The sequence below is a fragment of the Chiloscyllium punctatum genome, chromosome 12, assembly GCF_047496795.1.
Source record: "Chiloscyllium punctatum isolate Juve2018m chromosome 12, sChiPun1.3, whole genome shotgun sequence".
NCBI lineage: Eukaryota > Metazoa > Chordata > Chondrichthyes > Orectolobiformes > Hemiscylliidae > Chiloscyllium > Chiloscyllium punctatum.
This window is the reverse complement of record NC_092750.1, coordinates 20,665,589-20,687,775: the sequence shown is the minus strand read 5'-3', so window position 1 is coordinate 20,687,775 and position 22,187 is coordinate 20,665,589. Positions and strand designations below refer to the sequence as shown.

The 22,187-nt window shown below is 41.7% G+C and overlaps 1 protein-coding gene across 2 annotated transcripts in view; it reads left to right on the top strand.

Moving 5' to 3' along the window:
- LOC140483665 (interleukin-17 receptor C-like) overlaps positions 1-22,187 on the top strand; it is a 70,369-nt gene that overhangs the window by 30,002 nt on the left and 18,180 nt on the right. Inside the window, exons 4-14 of one of the 2 annotated variants that reach the window (XM_072582022.1) lie at positions 1,358-1,450; positions 2,182-2,294; positions 4,014-4,125; positions 6,214-6,258; positions 7,426-7,562; positions 8,790-8,846; positions 9,873-9,930; positions 11,066-11,253; positions 14,573-14,623; positions 17,106-17,151; positions 19,690-19,835. In XM_072582022.1, the coding sequence (XP_072438123.1) occupies positions 1,358-1,450; positions 2,182-2,294; positions 4,014-4,125; positions 6,214-6,258; positions 7,426-7,562; positions 8,790-8,846; positions 9,873-9,930; positions 11,066-11,253; positions 14,573-14,623; positions 17,106-17,151; positions 19,690-19,835 (1,046 nt within the window). The remainder of the gene's footprint in view (positions 1-1,357; positions 1,451-2,181; positions 2,295-4,013; positions 4,126-6,213; positions 6,259-7,425; positions 7,563-8,789; positions 8,847-9,872; positions 9,931-11,065; positions 11,254-14,572; positions 14,624-17,105; positions 17,152-19,689; positions 19,836-22,187) is intronic. The other variant, XM_072582023.1, reaches the window with a different exon arrangement.

The following is a 22,187-nucleotide window of genomic DNA, read 5'->3' as shown; positions in this document are numbered from 1 at the left end:
CCATTGCTAGGAGCTGTACCTTATTAGTAATCATCGCCGACACTTAGCAATGAAGGAGCACCTTAGAAAAAACATTGTACTAATAGATTGCTCTAATTGTTCAGTCTCCTGCAGCCAGATGTCAGTTCACAAGAAAATAAACCATTACTCTTTAGAAAGCAGCTGGGGAAAAGGCAATGGAAATTATTTGAACTTGGTTTATCTGAGGGAAATGGGACAGTGTCACATTGCAATGATAGGTCAGAAACAGGTCATTCAGCCCAACGGGTCTGAGCCATTGTTTATCCGCTGCAGAAACCTTCTTCCGTCCTTCTTCATCTGACCCCATCAGCATAAACTTTCCATTCCCTTCTCCTGCACGTGTTTATGTAACTTTCATGAAATGCATCTGTTCTAATCACCTCAAGAGGTAGTGAAGATAAAATCAATGTGCACCCTGTGGCACCCTATTTACACCCAGTTGCTATACTTTACATTAGATTAGATTCCCTACAGTGTGGAAACAGGCCCTTCAGCCCAACCAGTCCACACCGACCCCCTGAAGAGTAACCCACCCAGATCCATTTCCCCCTGACTAATACAGCTAACACTATGGCCTAAGAAGGCCACTTTTTCTGGCCTTCCACTGGACAGACCATGCATTTAGCTGGATCATTATTCATTATCATAGGGGAATTATAAATCGGCTAACTTCTGCAAGCATACTCTCCACTTTGCTGCAGTTTCTGGTGCAGAAACTGTTTGCTCAGTCAACGTGGAGAATGTGCTGCAGAGGTTCTGTTGAATTTAGCACTAATTATTAATCTTCTGGAGGAGACTGAGTACGCACACTCATGCCTAGAAACTGACCTCCCAGAGTTCCAGTTCCACATTCAAAAGATGGCGAGAGAGGGGTCAATTCGTGTTTCTGTCTCACAGAACAAATATTACCCTGCAACCTAGTGAATTTAGTGTCACCTTGGTGTGGTAGAGAGATCTCTTCCCTCAGTGTTTAAGAGTCATTCGTTCCTATAACCTATGCTGGCAGTTCAGTTCAATGCAGTGTTGAGGGGACTGCTCAAACGATTGTGCAAGATCCTCTTCGACAGACAGGGCAGGCATGGCCAACTTTCCTCTCTCAAAAGCAAAATTGAGAAAAAAACAGCTTAACTGACTGTTGTTCCTGAAACTTTCCTGTGTACAATCAGCTGATCCACTTTGCTGCGCAGTAACATTGACTGCAATCCAAAAGCTCTTAATTAAAGTGCTTTGAATTGTGCTGGAGGCATCTATAGATAGCACACAAATGTACTATGAAATTATCTTTAAAAAAAAGGTAGGGCAGGCTAGTGATTGTAACTTTCCCAATTTTGACCAGGAAGGGAGAGTAAATGGAGTCGGGGTGGAAGTGGAAGCAAGTCCAGTAAAAACAATGCAGATGAAGAAATTGAGGACGAAGAATATAATGAAGGTAACTGTAATTAATATTCAAGAATTATCACCTACACAATGTGGTAGTCAATGACCAGAAATCCAGACTTACTGGGCTTGATTTTTAAATTGGAAACCCAACACCTAGATGATTGCTTGTATTGGTCAGAGCATTGAGTACGGGAGTTGGGAGGTCATTGATGTGGCTGTATAGGATATTGGTTGGCTCACTATTGGAATACTGCATGCAATTCCCCCTGCTTTGGGAAGGATGTTGTGAAACTTGAAAGGGTTCAGAAAAGATTTACAAGGATGTTGCCAGGTTTGGAGGTTTTGAACTATAGGGAGAGGCTGAATAGACTGGGGCTATTTTCCCTGGAGCATTTGAGGCTAAGGGGTGACATTTTAGAGGGTTATAAAATGATGAGGGGCATAGATAGGGTAAATAGACAAGGTCTTTTCCCTGGGTTGGGGGAGTCCAAAACTAGAGGGCACAGGTTTAAGGTGAGAGGGGAAAGGTTTAAGAGGGACCTAAGGGGTAACTTTTTCATGCAGAGGTTGGTGCATATATGGAATGTGTTGCCAGAGGAAGTGGTGGAGGCTGGTACAATTACAGCATTTAAAAGGTATCTGGATGGGTATATGAATAGGGAGTGATTAGAGGGATATGGACCAAATGCTGGCAAATGAGACCAAATGGCAGTATTGACCAGGATGACCTTGTGAATGTGGGCAGACTTTTGGAAATAAAAAGCCTTCTTTTCCTTTCAGGTTTTGAGTTGATATATCTTTCTGCATATCACTCAATGAATGGGATAAACAGATGCGCACGGCTGAAGGTTCGATTCCATCCCACTGATCATGAACTCAACATATCTCCAAAGGCAAGTGTGAAGAGAAGATTGGAACTCCGAACATCTTGCTCACATGCCAACAAATATAATATTAGACCAAATGTGAAAGAACGGGACTCCGTTAGTTAACATTAACTAATAGAACAGGCATGGCATCTCTGCACCACCTAAGTGACCTGGGCCACCAAGTTGCCTGTTATTTCTATTTTCTGCTTCTCTCCTACTCTGACACTTCTGCCAATGACATCTAATGTAAGGTCAAAGAACAGCACTTTACCTTTCCAATTAGGTGCTTTGGAGCCTTCCGAAATCAAAATTGTGTTTAATAATTTCTTCCTGCAACTTCTAACCTTATTGTTTTAAACTAACATATTGCTGATAATGCTGAATCTGTCATGTACTCCTGTTCTAGATCCATATTTTGTTTCCTTGCTTGTTCCACTAACATTTCCTACTGCCTTGCACCAACGTCCCTTTTGTAACCAATCTCCCCTGTCTCCCCGATCTGTCACTGACTTTTGCTTTTGTTCCTCCTGCCTCCCTCTGCTCCATATTTACCCCAAACCCATAAGAGCTCTAATTGTTCCGGTTCTGATGAAGGGTCACAGAGCGGGTACATAATCTCTGCTTCTGTTCACAGGTGCTGAACAATCCCAAAATTTTCCCATTTTTATTTCCAAAGAAGCCAATCAACACTTCTTCATTTCGTTATAAAACAATCCCACATTAAGAAGTGAACAACTTGTTTTTATTTTGGAAATGTTTTGTTGTAAGTTTTACAAACATAAGGAGGAATGTTTCTTGAAATGAGTATTTAGGATGTAGAATGTGCTGCCTGGTAAGACAGTGGCTAAAGATCAAATGTGGCTTTTAAATACGAAAGGAGTCATAATTTGTATGGGTAGTGGAAAATACCAGGAGCCAGGACTAAATGGATTCATCTGGCTATCACATTCGGATTAATTTGCTCCAGCCCTGGATTGATCTAGTACAACCTTGGTGGGGCTGAATAGCCTCCTCCTGTGCTCTACTGTTCTCAGATTCTGTGTGATATAGACAGCCTCCTCCGCGAAAAATTTGAGCTGCCAATCTCAGCCTGAACTGAGATATTAAATTCTTACATTCGCTTAAGTCTGTTTTGTCTTCTCAACTATATCGAATGGAGGAAAAGACAACAACTATATGGCATATGTGCCCTACAGGGTGGAAAAGAATGGAATAACAGAAAACATTGCTATCAGAAGTGAGGGACACTTTGAAAATGAACAGTTTCTGTTACCACCATGCAGTGGCACTGCCGCAGTTGTAGATCAGATTTTGCCCGAGTATGTCAGCTCTTTCAGCTGAAGGTGGCATCGTGGGCAGCAAGGTTTACTGGAATGGGACTTTGGACCACAGAGGAAATGTTACGTTCAGGAATTCTGGAAGTACAGGCTTCCTGGAATTTTGAATACTCTGCTTGATCTAGAATGGCAACTTATTTCTAAGGAAAAACAAGTTATGACCAAAACATAAGCACACATTTGGTCTACTTCATATACTAACAGACATGGGAAGTTTCCAGGTTATGGGGGAGGGAACAGACTTCTCTCTGTGATGTATATGACACAAAGGAAACGTACCTCAGTTACACCATCTGCTGGCTTATAGAAAACTGAGTAAGCTAACTCAACATTTGAATAAAGGTGGCATTGTAGCCACAATAGCCTACAGAGAAAAGCCTACATTGTTCTTTACTTTTCTTAATAGGGTACCGTGGAGTTGAGATGCTTTCGAGCATATGTGAGCAGCAACGTTTTAATTAAAGCCTTCCCAAAACGTGCAAACCAGAAGGATTTGCAGCAGACACATGAAGTTGAAGGTGGGTAAGCTAACGTTGATCCTCAAATTTGCAGAGCCTCCCCTCGTGCTACAGGATACTGGGATGAGTGAGTGGGGTCAGCTTTGAGGTGATCACTTTACTTGGGAAGGAGGTTCACTCATGCAATCAAAGCAGTGCACTGACCAGGAGGAGCAGGATATCTGCCGTTCTGAATCCCTATGATCTAACTCTAAATCCGTATTTCTAACCTAGAGCAGAATAAAAGTTACTCACTTACCTGGGGTGGCACGGTGACTCAGTGGTTAGCACTGCTGCCTCACAGCACCAGGGACCTGGGTTCGATTCCTGCCTCAGGTGACTGTCTGTGTGGAGTTTGCATGTTCTCTTTGCGTCTGTGTGGGTTTCCTCCCACAGCCCAAAGATGTGCAGGTCAGGTGAATTGGCCTCACTAAATTGCCCATAGTAATAGGTGCATTAGTCAGAGGGAAATGGGTCTGGGTGGGTAACTCTTTGGAGGGTTGGTGTGGACTTGTTGGGCTGAAGGGCCTGTTTCCACACTGTAGGGAATCTAGTCTAATCTGTGGGGAAATATTTTTTGGGTGAACATCCATGCCAAGGGCAAGGCAAGGCATTCTTCAGGAAGGACGTGATGGCTTTAGAGACAATGCAGCAAAGGTTTATGAGAATGGTTCCAGGAATGAATATTTCCAGACATGTGAAGAGATTGGAGAAACTGGGAAAAGAAGGTTGAGAGGAGAATTGATTGAGACATTCAAAATCATGACAGGCGCAGACAGATAGGGAGAGGTTGTTCATAATGGCTGCAAGGTTGAGAACCAGAGGACAATCATCTTATGGTGAATGGCAAAAAGAAATAAATTCAGAAGCTGCACAATGCCAGGTTATAGTCCAACAGGTTTATTTAAAATCACAAGTTTTCGGAGCGCTGCTCCTGCGTCAGGTGAAGTCATTTCGCTTGGCAAAGGAGTAGCGCTCGGAAAGCTTGTGATTACAATAAACCTATTGCACTATCATCTGATGTCATGTGATTTCTGACCTTCTCCACCCCATCCAACACTGGCACCTCCACATCAAAAAGAAACCTATTGACACAAAGAAACCCATTTTTGTAATGAGTGGTTAGGATCTGGAATAGCTGAGAGTGCGGTGAAAGACTACTCAAATGTGGCTTCCAGAAGAAAATTGGATAAACAACTGAAGAAAAAGATTTTGCCGTATGCTACAAGGTACAAGCGAAGGATTTGGTTAAAAAAACTGCAGATGCTGGAATCCAAAGTAGACAGATAGGAGGCTTGAAGAGCACAGCAAGCCAGGCAGCATCAGGAGGTGGAGACGTCGATGTTTCAGGTATAACCCTTCTTCAGGACTGGGGGTGGGTCATGGGGCAGCTGCAGATAAAGGGAATGACGGGGGCAGAGTGGTGAGTAGGGATAGGTGAGGACAGGCAGAGGGTACGACCTGGTTGGTCAATGGGAGGACTGAATCCAGTAGGTGGGAAGGGAGGATATTTGAAATTGTGGAACTCAATGTGAGCCCTCTAGACTGTGGAAGATGAGGTGTTGTTCTCCAATTTTTGGTTTGGTTTGTTGTGGCAATAGAGGTGGCCAAGGATGGTCGGAAAGGGATTGGGAAATCGAATTGAAATGGACAGTGACTGGGAGGTTTGGTTGGCCCCTGTGGGCCTGGCTACGATGCTCGGTGAACTGTTCCCTACGTTTACGCTTGATCTCCCCAGTGTAGAGAAGACCACACTGAGAGCACCTGATGCAGTAAACACGGTTGGAAGGGAGACAGGTTAACTTCTGTCTTAAATGGAAGGACTGTTTGGGGCCCTTGATGGAGGTGAACGGGGTGGGGTACCCGCAGGTTTTGCATCTTTTCTGGTTGCAGGCGAAGGACTAGCTGAGTTGCTTTAGAAGGAGAGAGGCTGAATGGCTGTCCATGCTTTCCATATGGTATCTGTTCCGTGATTGTACGATTCTTATAATCTCCAGCTAAAACTTCACAGTATTGGGAAATAGTTATCCCTGTGTTGCTTCACTACTGTACAAATGGAATGCGTTGATATGGAATTCCTAATGAGTCTGTTGTGGTTTTGTTTTGCAGATTGTACCTTGGAAGACTTTCTGGAGAACATAACGTGGTGCAAAGGTGAGAAAACAGAATTTTACATTTACTATTTATATACTACATGCACTTTTTTAATTTATTATTTCTTCACCTCAATGACGTAGAAGTGGTGAAGGAAGCTCCTAAGTTGGGTGGAAGAGTCCATTTCCATGCTGTCTATGAAACGGACAGCAAATAGAAATTTGTAAATGATCAAAGAGGTGCAGGTTAGGTGGATTAACCATGCTAAATTGCACATAGTATCCAGTAATGTGCAAGCTAAGGGGTAATTAGCAATGGGAAATGTCGCGTTATGGGGTAGGAAGGTGGGTGGGGGTGGGATACTAATGGAGGGTCAGTGTGGACTCGATAGCTGAATGGCCTGCTTCTACACTGTAGGGATTCTATGATTTCCTGTGTTAGACTACATGAACATCAGCACAGCTCATAATGAATCTCATAACAAATCTGTAGAATGATAATGAACTTACTACCAAACAAAATTATTTCTGGTAACTGTACAAGGTCATGCAACAGTGCTATCTCCCATTTATATAGCACCATTCGCTCAGAAGTATTGGGACCCATTAGAATAGATGACCAAAAGCTTACTCAAAGAGGTGCCTTTGAGGAGAGCCTAGAAGGAGGTAGGAGAGGTAGAGAATCAGAGGTCTGGGGCCAGTTGAAGATGCAGTTCCTGAAGATGAAGGTGAAGGAAATCTGGGACATCCAAGTTGCAAGATTCAGAAAGATCTGGAGAAGGGAATTGCATGATTTTTAACTGTATCAGGTAAATCAAACTCAAAACTTACAATTGTGAATTTTGGCAAGTTTGTTTCTGAAGTTTGAGATTCTCAGTATTTTTAAATCCACAGGAACTTCAAAGCGCTCAAGTGTAAAAATCTTTCATATGATATCTGCAATCTTGCCTTAAAGTACTATTAGAAGAGTGGACAGAATACTTGGAGCTTTTCTTGTCAATAGTTCCTCAATAGATTTTTGCTTAAAATGTCCTGAAATAATGACAGAGAAGAACATTGAAATTACAATTAATGATGTGATATAACTGAGAGACATGACTTTACACCAAACCTTCAGATGCCAGGTTCAGTTTTCACTAATCCTAATGCTTCTTTGACTAAGGGTAATTGCCAATCTAACACATTTTAGCTCAGATAAGATTCCTCATGTCAATCTCTTGTACTACAGTTCCAAATATAAATACTACACTTGAAGATGAGACACAGGTGGCTGTTATTAACGTACCAGAGAATTCCTACATGTTGTTCAAGTATAATGTGGTACCACGTTTCGACAGCACCAACCCCCTGGTTATTGATAACTTGGTAAGTGGTATTAGAAATTCTGTTGTTGACATGGCTGTGTAAATCTGTAAACTCCTGGAAGTTCAACAATTTTATTACATTTCACTATCATGCGAATACTGTCTGTAATTCCACACACAGTGGATATCTCTTACAAGACATCATAGAATGGCACTAAGCAAGGGATCACTGTTAGCCCATGACTGGGGAATGTAAACCAAGGTAAAAGTCAGATGATGAAGAGAGAGAAAACATGATAAAAACTTAATCTATATTTGAAGAACAAGCACAGCCATGGGTACTATGTTCTTGGCTGCATTTTGGGCTGAAATAGCTATCAGTATGCTATTTGGACTGATTGATTTCATTTCAAAGTGTATCTCCTGCTAGCCAGTTAACCTTAACTCCAAATCACAGTGAGTGGTTTTGTGACTGCCTTCGCAGGCATCTAGAAATGCCTGACTCCATTACTCTTTCTCCCCACCCTGTGTCCCCTGAAAAAAATGAGAAACATATTATTCTTTCCACTTTGCAGATTGGAGTGATAGGATTTGCTTAATCACTACCCATTGACTTTTATATTATAAAACGTCGCAGGCTGGATTTATAAGGTTTTCTCAAAAGTTCAATCCAGAAGGCCTGGCTGGAGTTTAAAGAACATAGCAACAGTCTGATTAAAAACTCACTTTGGTTTCTTGCCCAGAGCAATCTGTGGTTTCAGTTTAACAACTGAAAAACACAAGGTGCCCCAAATATTGTTATCTCCCAGTCTACTAGCACTGTAATGCAGCGCTCCAAAGTTTAATTCATATTCTTACCAGATGCTCAAATGTGGTCATTTGCTTGGTCAAGCCTTGGTCATCAGTCCACTATTTGGAAACCTTGTACCAAAGGAATTTTACACCTTTGACAAATGGATTTGACTGAAAAGCAATTTGGAGACTTAAAGTTGTAACAATGTAAGTAAGAAATAAGAGAGGCTGAGGGTGAAACTTAATGATTCACAACAACAGATTATAATGAATTGGTTACCCCTTTTACACCATTTTCAGATTATTTCAGTGGAAAAGATATTCAGGCAGGTTGTAAAATAGATAGCCAATGTGCTGTCACTGACTTAATATTAGAGCCCAAGACAAATTTCATGCCTATGGAATTGGTTGGTTTGTTATTTGTGCTTCAGTAATGGTGAAAGGTGACTTGTTTATAAACATATGGAGTGATGGTTCTTCATTATTGTTCATCCAGAAAATGACTGAAGTACGCCTCAACTTTTCAGACATCGTCCCTTGCTTGTGCGTGCAGGTACGTGTCTATCATATCGTTCTATCTGAAATGTTAAAACTAAAATGTGTGAGGGGCTCTATTTCTAATATTATATATGGCCTGTATTTGTTCTATGTCTGGGTGGTTGCTGTATAGCTTGAGAAATCGGAAGGGACTTACCCTTAAGTAGCTTTAATAAATTGTCCTTGAAGACCAGCAGAACCCTCATGTGGTGGGCCATCTAGTGAGTTCAGATCACTCTTGAAATTGCAACTGGCAACCCTCTCAAGGAGTTGAATTGAGACTCGGGAGCCTCTCTTGTTGATGCTCCCTCTCCCACCAACCCCTTCAGAATGCTTCTCCTTGAGGCAATTCAGTAACATCTCCCTTTTTTTGGTTTCTTTTAAAAGCAGCAGCCATCTTTCTCCTTTCACGTTAACCCACTGAGGAGCCCTGCCCTCAGTAGTTGATAAGAACCTGAGGAAGGCTATTTCAGTAGTTTAGGAGCAGTGTCCTATATAGAGGGCAGGGTTTCCACTGTGATGTTAATCTGTAAACGAGAGGGACGTTCAATTTTCTCTCTGAAGTCCCTCTCTGTATTATCTCTGAAGTCACAGTTGGTTTTATACCATAAGGAAAAGTTTAAATCAGTATCCAATAATATTTTTGTTAAAGAAAACACGTTTGTGTAAATCCTATTTACATTCAATAGGCACCTTGATACCACTGATCAATAACATTTATTTATAAAAGTTTGTTGTGTGATTGAGATCGGTATTTTCATGGGGTGTGTATGACTCCATGTGTAATCTAACTGCTACTTTTCAAGCATAATGTGCTGAGATATGTTTCAGCTGGCTGTGTTTTCTTTGTAAGATTGTTCTGATTACATGTTGTCATTGAAGTTTTGTTTTATTTATTTGAGATGGGGGGCTGGGGGATGGAACTTGTTATATCCTAATCGATTAAAATACAATTTCCTGCTTGCAGTGGGCTTCAGGCTAGTTAGAAATGACAGCTATGGTTCAGACTGACTCTGCTTACACATTCCTCTGGTTTTAATAGGCGTGGTCAGCAAAAATCGAAGATGCCATACGTGCTGAAAAATGTCCCTTTTCTCAGTGTGAGTTTGAGTGCTTCTGACTTTTGTGGCTTTGTTTAGGTTATTGCATATTTAAAGTGAAGACCTATTTTATTCCTTCAACATTTCTGTCTCCATTGTGTTTTATTTATATAAACAATTAGCTATGTGATATTTAACATGGAAAGAAGAGGTTTTAGTAACTTTTCTGAAACACAAATATAATTTGTTACAATAAACACAAATTACTGTGTTTCACTGTGACTGATACAGACTGAATATAGTTGTAATAGTAATATCTCAATCGCATAGATTATCTGGGGATAAAAATCACTGGTGGAAGGCTGCAGTGGATTGGCTGCTTGTTACATCAATCATAGAATCCCTACAGTGCGGAAACAGGCCATTTAGCCCATCGAGTCCACAGCGATCCTACCCAAACCCACCCCATCCCTGCATTTCCAATGCTATTCCACCTAGCCTGCACATCCCTGGACACTATGGGCAATTTAGCATGGCCAATCCACCTAACCTGCACATCTTTAGAGTGTGGGAGGGAACCAGAGCACCCAGTGGAACCCAGGCAGACACTGGGAGAATGTTCATACTGCATACAAGCAGTCACCCGAGGGTGGAATCGAACCTGGGTCCCTGGTGCTGTGGGGCAGAAATGCTGACCACTGAAGCACATTGCAGCCCGCTGTCCAGTTTTCCTGTCGATCAGTGATATTTTTTAATGTGTGTGCTTTTAAAAGACAACGGCTAATATTTCACTACTTTCCTGATTCATGGGGTCATGGGGTAAAAGCCAAGCAGATTCAGGAAGTGAATGACAAGCCAGTAAATTATTTGGTATTCGTTATGGATTGATCCAAGGAAATCCTGATATCACCTTTGTGTATCGCCCAGTCTTCGAGTCAGTGCTGAGGTTCAGTTCTGTACCTCTTTGCAGCTGAATGGCCTGCCCTCACTCCTAATTCTTGTGACTGTGTCTAATCCATTGAATCATTCAGTTCCTATTAATAAATAGGAATATTTTCATTTGGTATTACCTTACTCTGTCCATATTGAAAAGGATTTATCTAGTTTACATTTGTGTAGTGCTCCCTCTCAACAAACATTTCAAACATGTGCAGAGCACATTTTGATTTCTGTTAAATGTATTAATTTATTTTAGATAAGCAATTTCAAGAAAACATTTGGAAGCTGAGCGGCCTGACAGTGGAATACAAAGGGAAAGCACTTCAGTGGACATTCTCATCACCATGCAGTATTGTGGGGGAGATTTCCCTGTGTTCAAAGACTGGAGATAGTGCTGCACTATGTCATGAGATCCCTCATTCCAGGCAGCCAATTCAAATTAATGTAAGTCTTTTCATAGATCATTAACATAATTCTAAGAACAGTCTCGGAGTATTGCATTTCAAGTTGGAGTTCATATCACTGGGAAGTAGCATATGGGATTATGCTGATGGTTGTCCACGGGGTATGTTTATCTGAGTTCACTTCAGCTGAATAAAATGTAGAGTTGGAAAACAAATGTAATGCTCAAATATCCCAGGCCCAGATTAAAGATTCTCCTCCAAAATGTAGACATGCATTTCCTGGATGAAGGAGTCACTGGCTAGCTAGCATTTATTGCCCATCCCTAATTACGCAAAGAGCAGTTCAGAGTCAACCACATTGCTGTGGATCTGAAGTCACGTGTAGGCCAGACCAGATAAGGATGGCCATTTCTACCACTAAAGGATATTAGTAAACCATGTGGGTTTTTTCCTCAGAATCAGTAATGGATTCATAGTCATTATTAGACTCTTATTTTTTATTGAATTCCAATTACACTATCTGCCATTGAAGGGTTTGAATCTGGGACCCCAGAACATTGGCTGGGTCTTTGGGTTAATATTCCAGCGATAATATCACTAGGTTATTGCCTAGGTCAACTCCTGTTGTATCCTGTTGTATACTTCCAGTACTTCTCTTTATTTCCAATTTTTATTCTTTAGTTTGGCATTTTATTATGTACACTAATGCTTTAAATGTCTTCATTTCATAATTTTCTGCTCTTCCTTCCTTTCCTGTTAAGGACCTCATCTGAAGAGTTGTGACTATGACAGTCAACACTGAGTCATTGCACTTTATTTTTTTAAGTTCAATGTCAGGCCAGAAATGATAGGATGTATTGTTTATCCTTAGTTGTCCTGAGCAGGGAGGGGTGACCTGCATACATTGACAGATGTTCCCTTGCTGAAGTTGCAGGTGAATGGTTTGACTTATCACTTTATCAGGGAGTTAGGGGTCAACTTCATGGGCGTGGGACTGGTAAACAAATAGAATTGATTGCGTAAAAAAAGCAACTTTCCGAACTTAAATATGTGACAGAACCTTTTTGAGTCATTTTATGACAATCCAATGATGTTGCTGGTAGCAACAATGATGTTTTTGAATTCCACACTTCAAGTTCTCCAAGTGATATATCGTCTTGATTATTAATTGAGATCTATGGATTACGAGCTTGTACTACATTGCCTTATCTTGCAGATTTTCAGCATGGAATCTGGGCCAGGACCCTTTCCTGGTTCTTCCGTGCATTATTCATGGACTAAACCTGACAACCTAGGAGTAGAGGCATTTTAATCCTTTAAGAGTTTCGTGAAGCCGGTCTCTGAATTTAGACAGAGTATTTGTGGACTAACAAGCAGACGCACATCAGCACTTCAACTCACCATTCATAAGAATTTCCTTTCTCATTGAGATTCTATAGATACAGTGGGTGTTCTGTGCTGGGAAGGTTCACCAGATTATGACATCTGTTACAGTCCAAACAAAAATACAGGGAAAAATGTCATATTTTAAAATGATACGTGTGTTTGTGATAGCCCTAACATGTTGTAATATCTCATTTCTTCAACTGTAAGAGGCAATAAGATTTTATTTTCTTTGAGGGATTTTATCACTGGAATTCTCATGCCCAGAAAGTAATGGAAGCTGTCTTGTTAAATTTATTCACAGCAGAATTGGACAGAATTTTGATAGAAGAGGGAGTCTTGGACTATGAAGGCAGACAGGAAAGTGTAGTTGAGACCATAACCAGATTAGCCATTGCTGAATTGATTGGCAGAGCAGGCTGAAGGAGCTGAAAGCCCTAATCATGCTCTGAAGGCCAGCATATTATAGAAACAATCTGATCACAGGTTATATATTTTCTGGTTAATTCTTCAATTTTCTGAGGAAAGGTTGGACAGGTTAGGTCTATACTCATTGGAGTTTGGAAAAATGTAAGACCCTGAGGCAGGCTGAAGAGGGTAGATTAGATTACTTACAGTGTGGGAACAAGCCCTTCGGCCCAACAAGTCCACACTGACCCTCTGAAGAGTAACCCACCCAGACCCATTACCCTCTGACTAAAGCACCTAACTCTATGGGCAATTTAGAATATCAATTCACCTGACCTGCACATCTTTGAACTGTGGGAGGAAACTGGGGCACCTGGAGGAAACCCCACGCAGATGCAGGAAGAATGTGCAAACTCCACACAGACAATTACCCAAGGCTGGAATCGAACCTGGGTCGCTGGTGTTGTGAGGCAGCAGCACTAACCACTGAACTCAAAAACAGAACTTGTCTAGGATTTAAACCTGGGACCTCTTGCACCCAAAGTGAGAATCATACCCCTAGACCAACAAGCTGCTACAAGATGTAAAGAGATATTTTGTGGTTGCGCCCTAGAAGGCAATTTAAAAATAAGGGGTTTTATTATCTGACAGAAATGAGGTAGAACTCCTCTTCTCTGAGGATTGTTCATCATTTTTAGAGAGACCAATGGAGGCTAGGCCAATTAATATATTCAAGATTCAGTTAGATTTTTCAATTTTTCTGGCAGGGGAGGCTGGGAAGTGGAGCTAAGTTCACAATCAGATCAGCCACAGTTTTATTGAATGGGGTCCAGGGGCCAACTCCTCCTTGTTATGATGTTCTTATGGGGAGGGAATGCACTGCCATACAGCACCCACTGAATCAACTGAAGGGCGGCACAGTAGCTCTGCAGTTAGCACTGCTGTCTCACAGCATCAGGGAGTCGGGTTTGATTCCAGCCTCAGGAGACTGTCTGTGTGGAGTTTGTATATTCCTTTTACACATCACCCCTGCCCCATGTCTATTTGGGCATCCACCAGGTTCTCTAGTTTCCTCCCTCATGCCAAAGATGTGCAGGTTAGCTGGATTGGCAATGGTAAATTACCCATAGTGCCCACTGGTATGCAGGCTAGGTGGATCAGCCTTGGGACATGCAAGGTTACAGGGATAGGGTAAGGGCAATAAGTCTGGGTGGGATGCTCCTGGAAGGCCAAATGGTCTGCTTCCGCATGATAGGGATTCTATGATTGAAATCTATTCATAATAATGTCAAAACTGAGGCAGTAATGCAGTGCAGAGGATTACAGAGACAATCTGTTGCTAACTAGTATCTGTTGCTAATGTCTGTGTCAATATCGCTGCTACTGTATTGGTAGTGGCTGTGTCATAGTCTGTGCTAACATTGGTATTTCTCAGAATATTTATTGTTGGAATAAGTATAAGTAAACACACACAAATCTAAATCTGAATACGAGTCTTTGGATCTTTAAATGCTGTTCTTTGTCAAAAGAGTATTATTCTCAGCTTTTTCATTTTCTCTTCCAAATAGAAATTGAGTGAATTCCAAAGTGTGGATCCGCACCCCTCTCTCTGCATCAAGGTATTTATTGATACTACAATGAGTTAGACAATTTTAGTTCTGAAGATGGATCACAGGACCCGAAATATTAACTCCGATTTCTCTCCACTAGTGCTGCCAGACTTGCTGAGATTTTCCAGCAATTTCTGTTTTCATTTCAGGCATTTTTATTTGTGTGGCTTCTTCATCTACTGCATCTTTTTATCCTTTGGTACTTCAGCAGCCTTATGGATTAAATATATTCTTTCCCTTCCTACCTTTCACATTTTTGCACATGAAATTGCACCTCCATTGTTCTCTCCTTGTTAGAACCTAATTAATCTACCAATAAAGTTTCGATTTTGTGTCAGAAGTAAAACACTACATACTGTTAAATTTCCATCATCCATCTCTGTGTTCACTGAGCTGTATTGATTCTTATTCACTGAAGTTTCCATTTCAAAATTTTTGTAATAAAATTATGTAAGTGATTTGGATGTAACATAGGCGGTATGGTTAGTAAGTTTGCAGATGACACCAAAATTGGAGGCGTAATGGACAATGAAGAAGGTTACCTCCAAGAGTACAACGGGATCTCAATCAGATGGACCAATTGGTTGAGGAGTGGCAGATGGATTTTAATTTAGATAAATGTGAGGTGCTGCAAAGGCAAATTAGGGCAGGACTTATACAGTTAATGTAGAGAGAGGAGGAAAACTTCTTCAAGGCAGGCATCCTTGCAAGAGGATTCGCAGTAGGGTTAAAATCAATGAGGTAAAAACAATGACTGCAGATGCTGGAAACCAGATTCTGGATTAGTGGTGCTGGAAGAGCACAGCAGTTCAGGCAGCATCCAAGTAGCTTCGAAATCGATGTTTTGGGCAAAAGCCCTTCATCAGGAAATATCGACGTTTCGGGCAAAAGCCCTTATACAGTTAATGGTAAGGCCCTAGGGAGTGTTTCTGAAAAAAGAGACCTTGGAGTGCAGGTTCATAGTTCCTTGAAAGTGGAATCTCTGGTACATAGGATAGTGAAGAATATGTTTAGTGTGCTTTCCTTTATTGGTCAGAGCATTGAGTATAGGGGGTGGGACATCATGTTGTGGCTGTACAGAACATTGGTTAGGCCACTGTTGGAATATTGCGTGCAGTTCTGGTCTCCTTCCCATCGGAAAGAAGTTGTGAAACTTGAGAGGGTTCAGAAAAGAGTTACAAATATGTTGCCAGGGTTGGAGGGTTTGAGCTATAAGGAGAGGTTGTGTAGGCTGGGGCTATTTTCCCAGGAGCATGGAGGCTGACGGATGAGCTTATAGAGGTCTATAAAATCATGAGGGGCACGGATAGGGTAAACCAACAGGGTCTTTTCCCTGGGTTGGGGGAGTCCAGAACTAGAGGGCATAGGTTTAGGATGAGAGGGGAAAGATATAAAAGGGACCTCAGGGGCAGCTTTTTCATGCAGAGGGTGGTGTGTGTATGCAATGAACTGCCAGCGGGAGTGGTGGAAGTTGATACAATTAGAACATTACAAAGTCATGTGGATGGATATATGAATAGGAAGGGTTGGGAGGGATATGGGTCAATTGCTGGCAAATGGGACTACAATAATTTAGGATATTTGGTCAGCTTGGATGAGTTAGACTGAGGGGTCTTTTTCCATACTGTATATCTCTATGACTCTATGTATTTATCTATCCCGAATTCCGTGAAGTATGTTGAGATTCTTATGTTCCTCCAATTCTGGTCTCGTTTGCATTCCCATTTTAGTAGCTGCATTATTTGCATCCATGCCTTCAGCTCCCTATGCTTAAATTCTTAAATTGTCTTCCTGCACCTCTTCACCTGTCTACTTCCCTGTCTACCTTTAAGATGATTCTTATGGAAAAAATGTTTGGTCATTGGTCCTCATAGTCCCTTAGTGTCAACATTTGTTTGAAAACACCGATGTGAAGCATCTTGGAATGTTTTACCATGTTGGAGCCATTATATAAACGCAGGTTTTTGTTGGTTGCATTTTAATGGCAGAACATCAACCCTTCAACAAGATATTCAGGGAATCACAGACTTCTGACAGTGCAGAAAGAGCCCATTCAGTCTATCAAGTATGTGCCAGCTCCCCGAACATTTGAGCGTTTTTCCCAATTTCCTGCCTTTTCCCTGTAATCCTGCACATTTTTCTATTTAAATAACAGTCCACTGCTCTTTTGAATGCCTCAATTGATGCTCACAGCTGTGCATTTCACATTCTTTTTACGCAACTATAATACAATGTTTAAAACAAAGAGTTTCTGCAGGAATGTGGGACTCTGAGCCAGTGTTAATCTTAATAGTGAGAGGGACCAAATGTTGCATATTCACTCTTTTAACGCCCAAAGGCTACTGTTAATGATCATTAAGCCAAATAACTGATAGTCACAGAAACTAAAACAATGCGTTTACTTGCTGCTTTTGGATTGTGGGTTAATGTTTCTAAATTGCCTGTTATGATGCCATTTTTCTTTTCTAAACCTATTTTTTTCTTTACTTAGATTATCTCCGGAGATCATGTCAATTTTAGTTGCCCTTTTGATTCTGGTGAGTAGAATTTACCTGATAGTTTTCGATTTATTGACAGGCTTTTTATAGAATAGAATCGCTACAGTGGGGGAACAGGCCATTTGGCCCAACAAGTCCAGGCGGCACAGTGGCAGTGGGCGGCACGGTGGCAGTGGGTGGCATGGTGGCACAGTGGTTAGCACTGCTGTCTCACAGCGCCAGAGACCTGGGTTCAATTCCCGCCTCAGGCAACTGTCTGTATGGAGTTTGCACAGTCTCCCTGCGTGGGTTTCCTCCAGGTGCTCCAGTTTCCTCCCACAGTCCAAAAATGTGCAGGTTAGGTGAATTGGCCGTGCTAAATTGCCCGTAGTGTTAGGTGAAGGGGTAAATATAGGGGAATAAGTCTGGGTGGGTTGCGCTTCAGCGGGTGGGTGTGGACTTGTTGGGCTGAAGGGCCTGTTTCCACACTTAAGTAATCTAATCTAATCTAAACTAGAGGGCATAGGTTTAGGGTTAGAGGAGAAAGATATAAAAGAGAGCTAAGGGGCAACATTTTCATGCAGAAAGTGGTATGTGTATGGAATGAACTGCCAGAGGACGTGGTGGAGGCTAGTACAATTGCAACATTAAAAGGCATCTGGATAAGTATATAAATAGGAAGGGTTTGGGGGGATATGGGCCAGGTGGTGGTAGGTGGGATTGGATTGGGGTGGGATATCTGGCCAGCATGGATGAGTTGGACTGAAGAGTCTGTTTCCATTCTGTACATCTCTAGGACTCTGTAAGTCCACACCCATGCTCCAAAGAGTGACCTATGCAGACCCATTCCCCTACATTTACCCCTGACTAATGCACGTAACCTACACATCCCTGGACACTATGGGCAATTTAGCACAGCCAATTCACCCAAACTGACATCGTTGGACCATAGGAAGAAACCAGAGCACCAGGAGGAAACCACACAAACACATGGAGAATGTGCAAACTCCACACAGGCAGTTGCCTGAGGCTGGAATTAAACCCGGATCCCTGGCGCTGTGAGGCAGCAGTGCTAACCACTGAGCCACTGTGCCACCATGTCTTCTAACTGTTTTTATAGCACTTCTCAAGGTCTGAATTTACAAAGGACAATACATTTTATTGACTCCCACTCTGGTTCAGCATATTTGCTGCTGGAAACCTCCTTCGTGTTTTTGTTACCTCTCGACTTGACTTCCTGCATGCTCCTGCTCTCGTCTCTCATCTTTCACTCTCCATAAGTTTGAGCTGACCTTTACTGCTGCCTGCTGATTCTGACCCATTACAGTTCCCATATACCAATACCCTCTGTGTTTGCTGATCTATATTCTCTACAAATTGAACAGCGCCTCAACTTTCAAATTCTTCTATGGTCACACCCCTCCCTATCTCTTGCTCCACACGAGATACCTGTGTATGTGTGTCCAATCCTGAACTCCAGATCATTCTCGATTCTGCTCAATGGTCACCCACCATTGACAATTGCTCCTTCAGTGAGTTGGGCAAAGAGTTTTAAATTCTCTTGCTAAACTTCTCTAAACCTCTTTCTCCCTTTAACCATCCTTATAATTTAATCCTCCTTACAACTACCTTCTTGACCAAGCTTTTCGTTATCTGCCCTAATATCACTTTATGTGCTTTAGTGTTAAATGTATTTTGATAATGTTCTTGTAAAAATATCTTGAGATTCTTTTGCTACATTTGAAGGTGATATGCAATTACAAGGCTTGATTTAGATGGAGAGTGGGACATGTGCCTTGGAGAGTTTCTAACCTGGGCACCCAACCCCGGACACAGTGTCCTTGAGCAATCACCCTCCCCCTTCTCCCCCAAAATGCTGTACTTGGACACAACTACTACAAAACTAAAAGGAGGAACTAGATAAGAACATCTGAGGCTCTATAAGGCTCTGGGCAGACCACATTTGGAGTATTGTGTGCAGTTATAGGCCCCACAATCTCAAAAAGGAGGTTCTGGCCCTGGACTGTGTTCAGAGTTTCACAAGAAAGATCCCAGGAATGAAAAGCTTAACATATGAGGAATGTTTGAGGACTCTGGATCTATACTCAATGGAGTTTAGAAGAATGATGGGGGAATCTAATTGAAACATACAGAATATTGAATGGTCTGGACAGAGTAAATGCTGGGAAGGTGTTTCCATTGGTAGGAGAGACTAGGACCCATGCACTCAGCCTTAGATTAAAGGGAAGACCTTTCAAAACAGAGATATGGAGAAACTTCTTCAGCCAGAGAATGGTGAATCTATGGAACTTATTGCCAAAGAAGGGTGTGGAGGCCAAGTCATTGAGTATATTTTTGACCGAGGTAGGTAGGTTCTTGAGTATAAAGGGATTCAAGATTACAGGGAGAAAGCGGGAGAGTGAGGTTGAGAAACTTAACAGCCTTGATTGAATGGTGGAGCAGACTCGATGGGCTGAATGGCCTAATTTCTGCTGTTACATCTTATGGGAAAGGAATAGAAATAGATTTTCTTCTTATTAGGCAATCTCTAAGGCCATTTGGTCGTGTGTGTGTTCTATGATTGCTTTGTTTGTTTAGGTCATTCACTCCTATGGAAGGTGAAGTCTGAAGTGAAGCACAGAAATGTCACCTTGACTATACTTCATGCAATAAATGAAATGAACTTCTCGATCTGCACTGTGAAAGGAAACAAGTGTGATCATTTCCTGCAGAACATGGAAGTCGTAAGTTAAATTTGTAATAGACAACTGCTTCAATGTGATGGTAGTTCATCAGTTATACTAGTGGTGTCAATGAAAGTAGAATGCTTGTTGCATTAGACCAGACTAACTTAAGACAGAGTGTTTAGGCCTGAAATAGTTAGCAGAGAACATAAGAAAAAAGGGACAAGAGCCAACCATACAGTCTCTCAAAGTATGCAAAAGTGAGGACTGCAGATGCTGGAGATTAGAGTCAAGAGTGTGGTGCTGGAAAAGTACAGCAGATCAGGCAGCATCTGAGGAGCAGGAGAACCGACGTTTCGGGCAAAAGCCCGAATTCCTGATGAAGGGCTTTTGCCCGAAACGTCGATTCTTCTGCTCCTCAGATGCTGCCTGACATGCTGTGCTTTTCCAGCACCACACTCTCAACCTCAGTCTCTCAATGTAGCCATTCAGTTTGATCATGGCTGTTCATTGCCCTTACCTCCATTTTGGAATGGGTAATAAATGCTGGCCTAGCCAGCAATGCCCTCATCCCATGAATGCTTTTATTAAAAAAAATTCTCGTCAATTCACTCATCTAACATTCTGGGAAAGAGAATTCCAAAGATTCTGAACCCATTGATTGAATACATTTCACCTTTGTCTTTGTCTAAATGATAAGCCCCTTTATCATAAAACAATGTCCTTTGATTTCTTCATTTCCCAACCAGCCTGTCAGAATTTACCTGATCAATCCCTCTCAGAATTTTGCATGTTTGAGTGACATCATCTCTTTTTCTTCAAAATTCAGAGCCCCTTTGGTTATCAAATGTAGTGCACCCACTAATCAGAAGCCTGCTCATGTCTCCTTGAGCAAATGAACCAAGGCAGTTGTAAGCTAACCTGCTATCCAAGGCTGTTCAAAAGTGATGGAGAATGTGCAGAGAAGGTTTACGAGGATATCTTCTGGTATGGAAGGTGCTAGCTATGAAGAAAAGTTGAGTAGTTAGGTTTATTTTCATTAGAAAAAAGGAGATTGAGGGGGGACTTGATTGAGGTTTATAAAATCATGAAGGGTATAGACAGGGTGGATAGAGCCAAGCTTTTTCCCAGGGTGAAGGATTCAATAACGAGAGGTCACGCTTTCAAGGTGAGAGGTGGAAAGTTTAAGGGGCATACACGCGGCAAGTACTTCACACAGAGGGTGGTGGGTGTTTGGAATGCGTTGCCAGCAGAGGTGGTAGAGGCAGACACGGTAGATTCATTTAAGATGCGTCTGGATAAATGCATGAGTAGGTAGGGAGTAGAGGGATACAGATGCTTAGGAATTGACCGACAGGTTGAGACAGTACATTTGGATTAGCTCAGGCTTGGAGGACTGAAGGGCCTGTTCCTGGGCTGTAAATTTTCTTTGTTCTTTGTTCTTTGATTTGCTAGGCCACACAGCCACTCCTACAAAGATTCATTATGTGGGGAGATTCACACATGAGCAGTTCCATTCCGGTGTCTTACTTTAAACTAGTGGATTGTGCTTTGTGTTCCTTTGCTTAGTAGAGTTGCATGTCTTTATTTTTTCATCTGTGGAGATGCATACCCATGCAACCTGGGGACATTGCATGAACACTTATCAGAAAAAAAGACTGGCCAAACAGTAAGGACTGCTCAGGAGCTTAACTAGAACACAATGGGATTGTACAAAGCCAAAGAGAATCTCTCATTTACTGATTCCGTTAGAAAATATCAGAAATTGATTCTGACTGGTTTATTTGTTTTACCCTGTCATAGGGAAAGGGAAATGCATTTTCACTTCATTTACAAATAGTGTGTGATCTGAGTTTAAATCTGGCTCACAATTTCTAAGCTCTCAAAAGGGTTTCAGTTGAAATGGGCTCATCAGCTCCGAGCTATCTCTTAATGTGAGGCAGAGTACAGAAATACATGGAATTTGGTGATAAATTTCTACTTGCATTCAGTGTGACCATATTGGTAATTGTCAAAGAATGTGGTGCTGGAAAAGCACAGCTGGTCAGGCAGCATCAAAGGAGCAGGACGTTTCAAGCATAAGCTAGCATCTGCAGTGCTCACTTTCTCCCATATTGATAACTAATTTGGCAAATTATGAGCCAGAATGCTGAGCAATTATAAATGTGGGATTATGGGATAGGGTAGGGGCTGAGTCTGGGTGGGATGCTGTTTGGATTTGAAAGGCCAAATGACCTCTTTCCACACTGTAGGGATTCTGTTTTATTTTAATTGATGGTAGCTGTATCCTATGTGACCATACTATCAATTGGGAGCTCATGATGCTGAACAGATATCCAAAGTGGAAAACTGATCCCATTCCTCAGCTGTAATTTGCCTTGTCTTTAGCCAAAAGGAAAATCATTATTACAA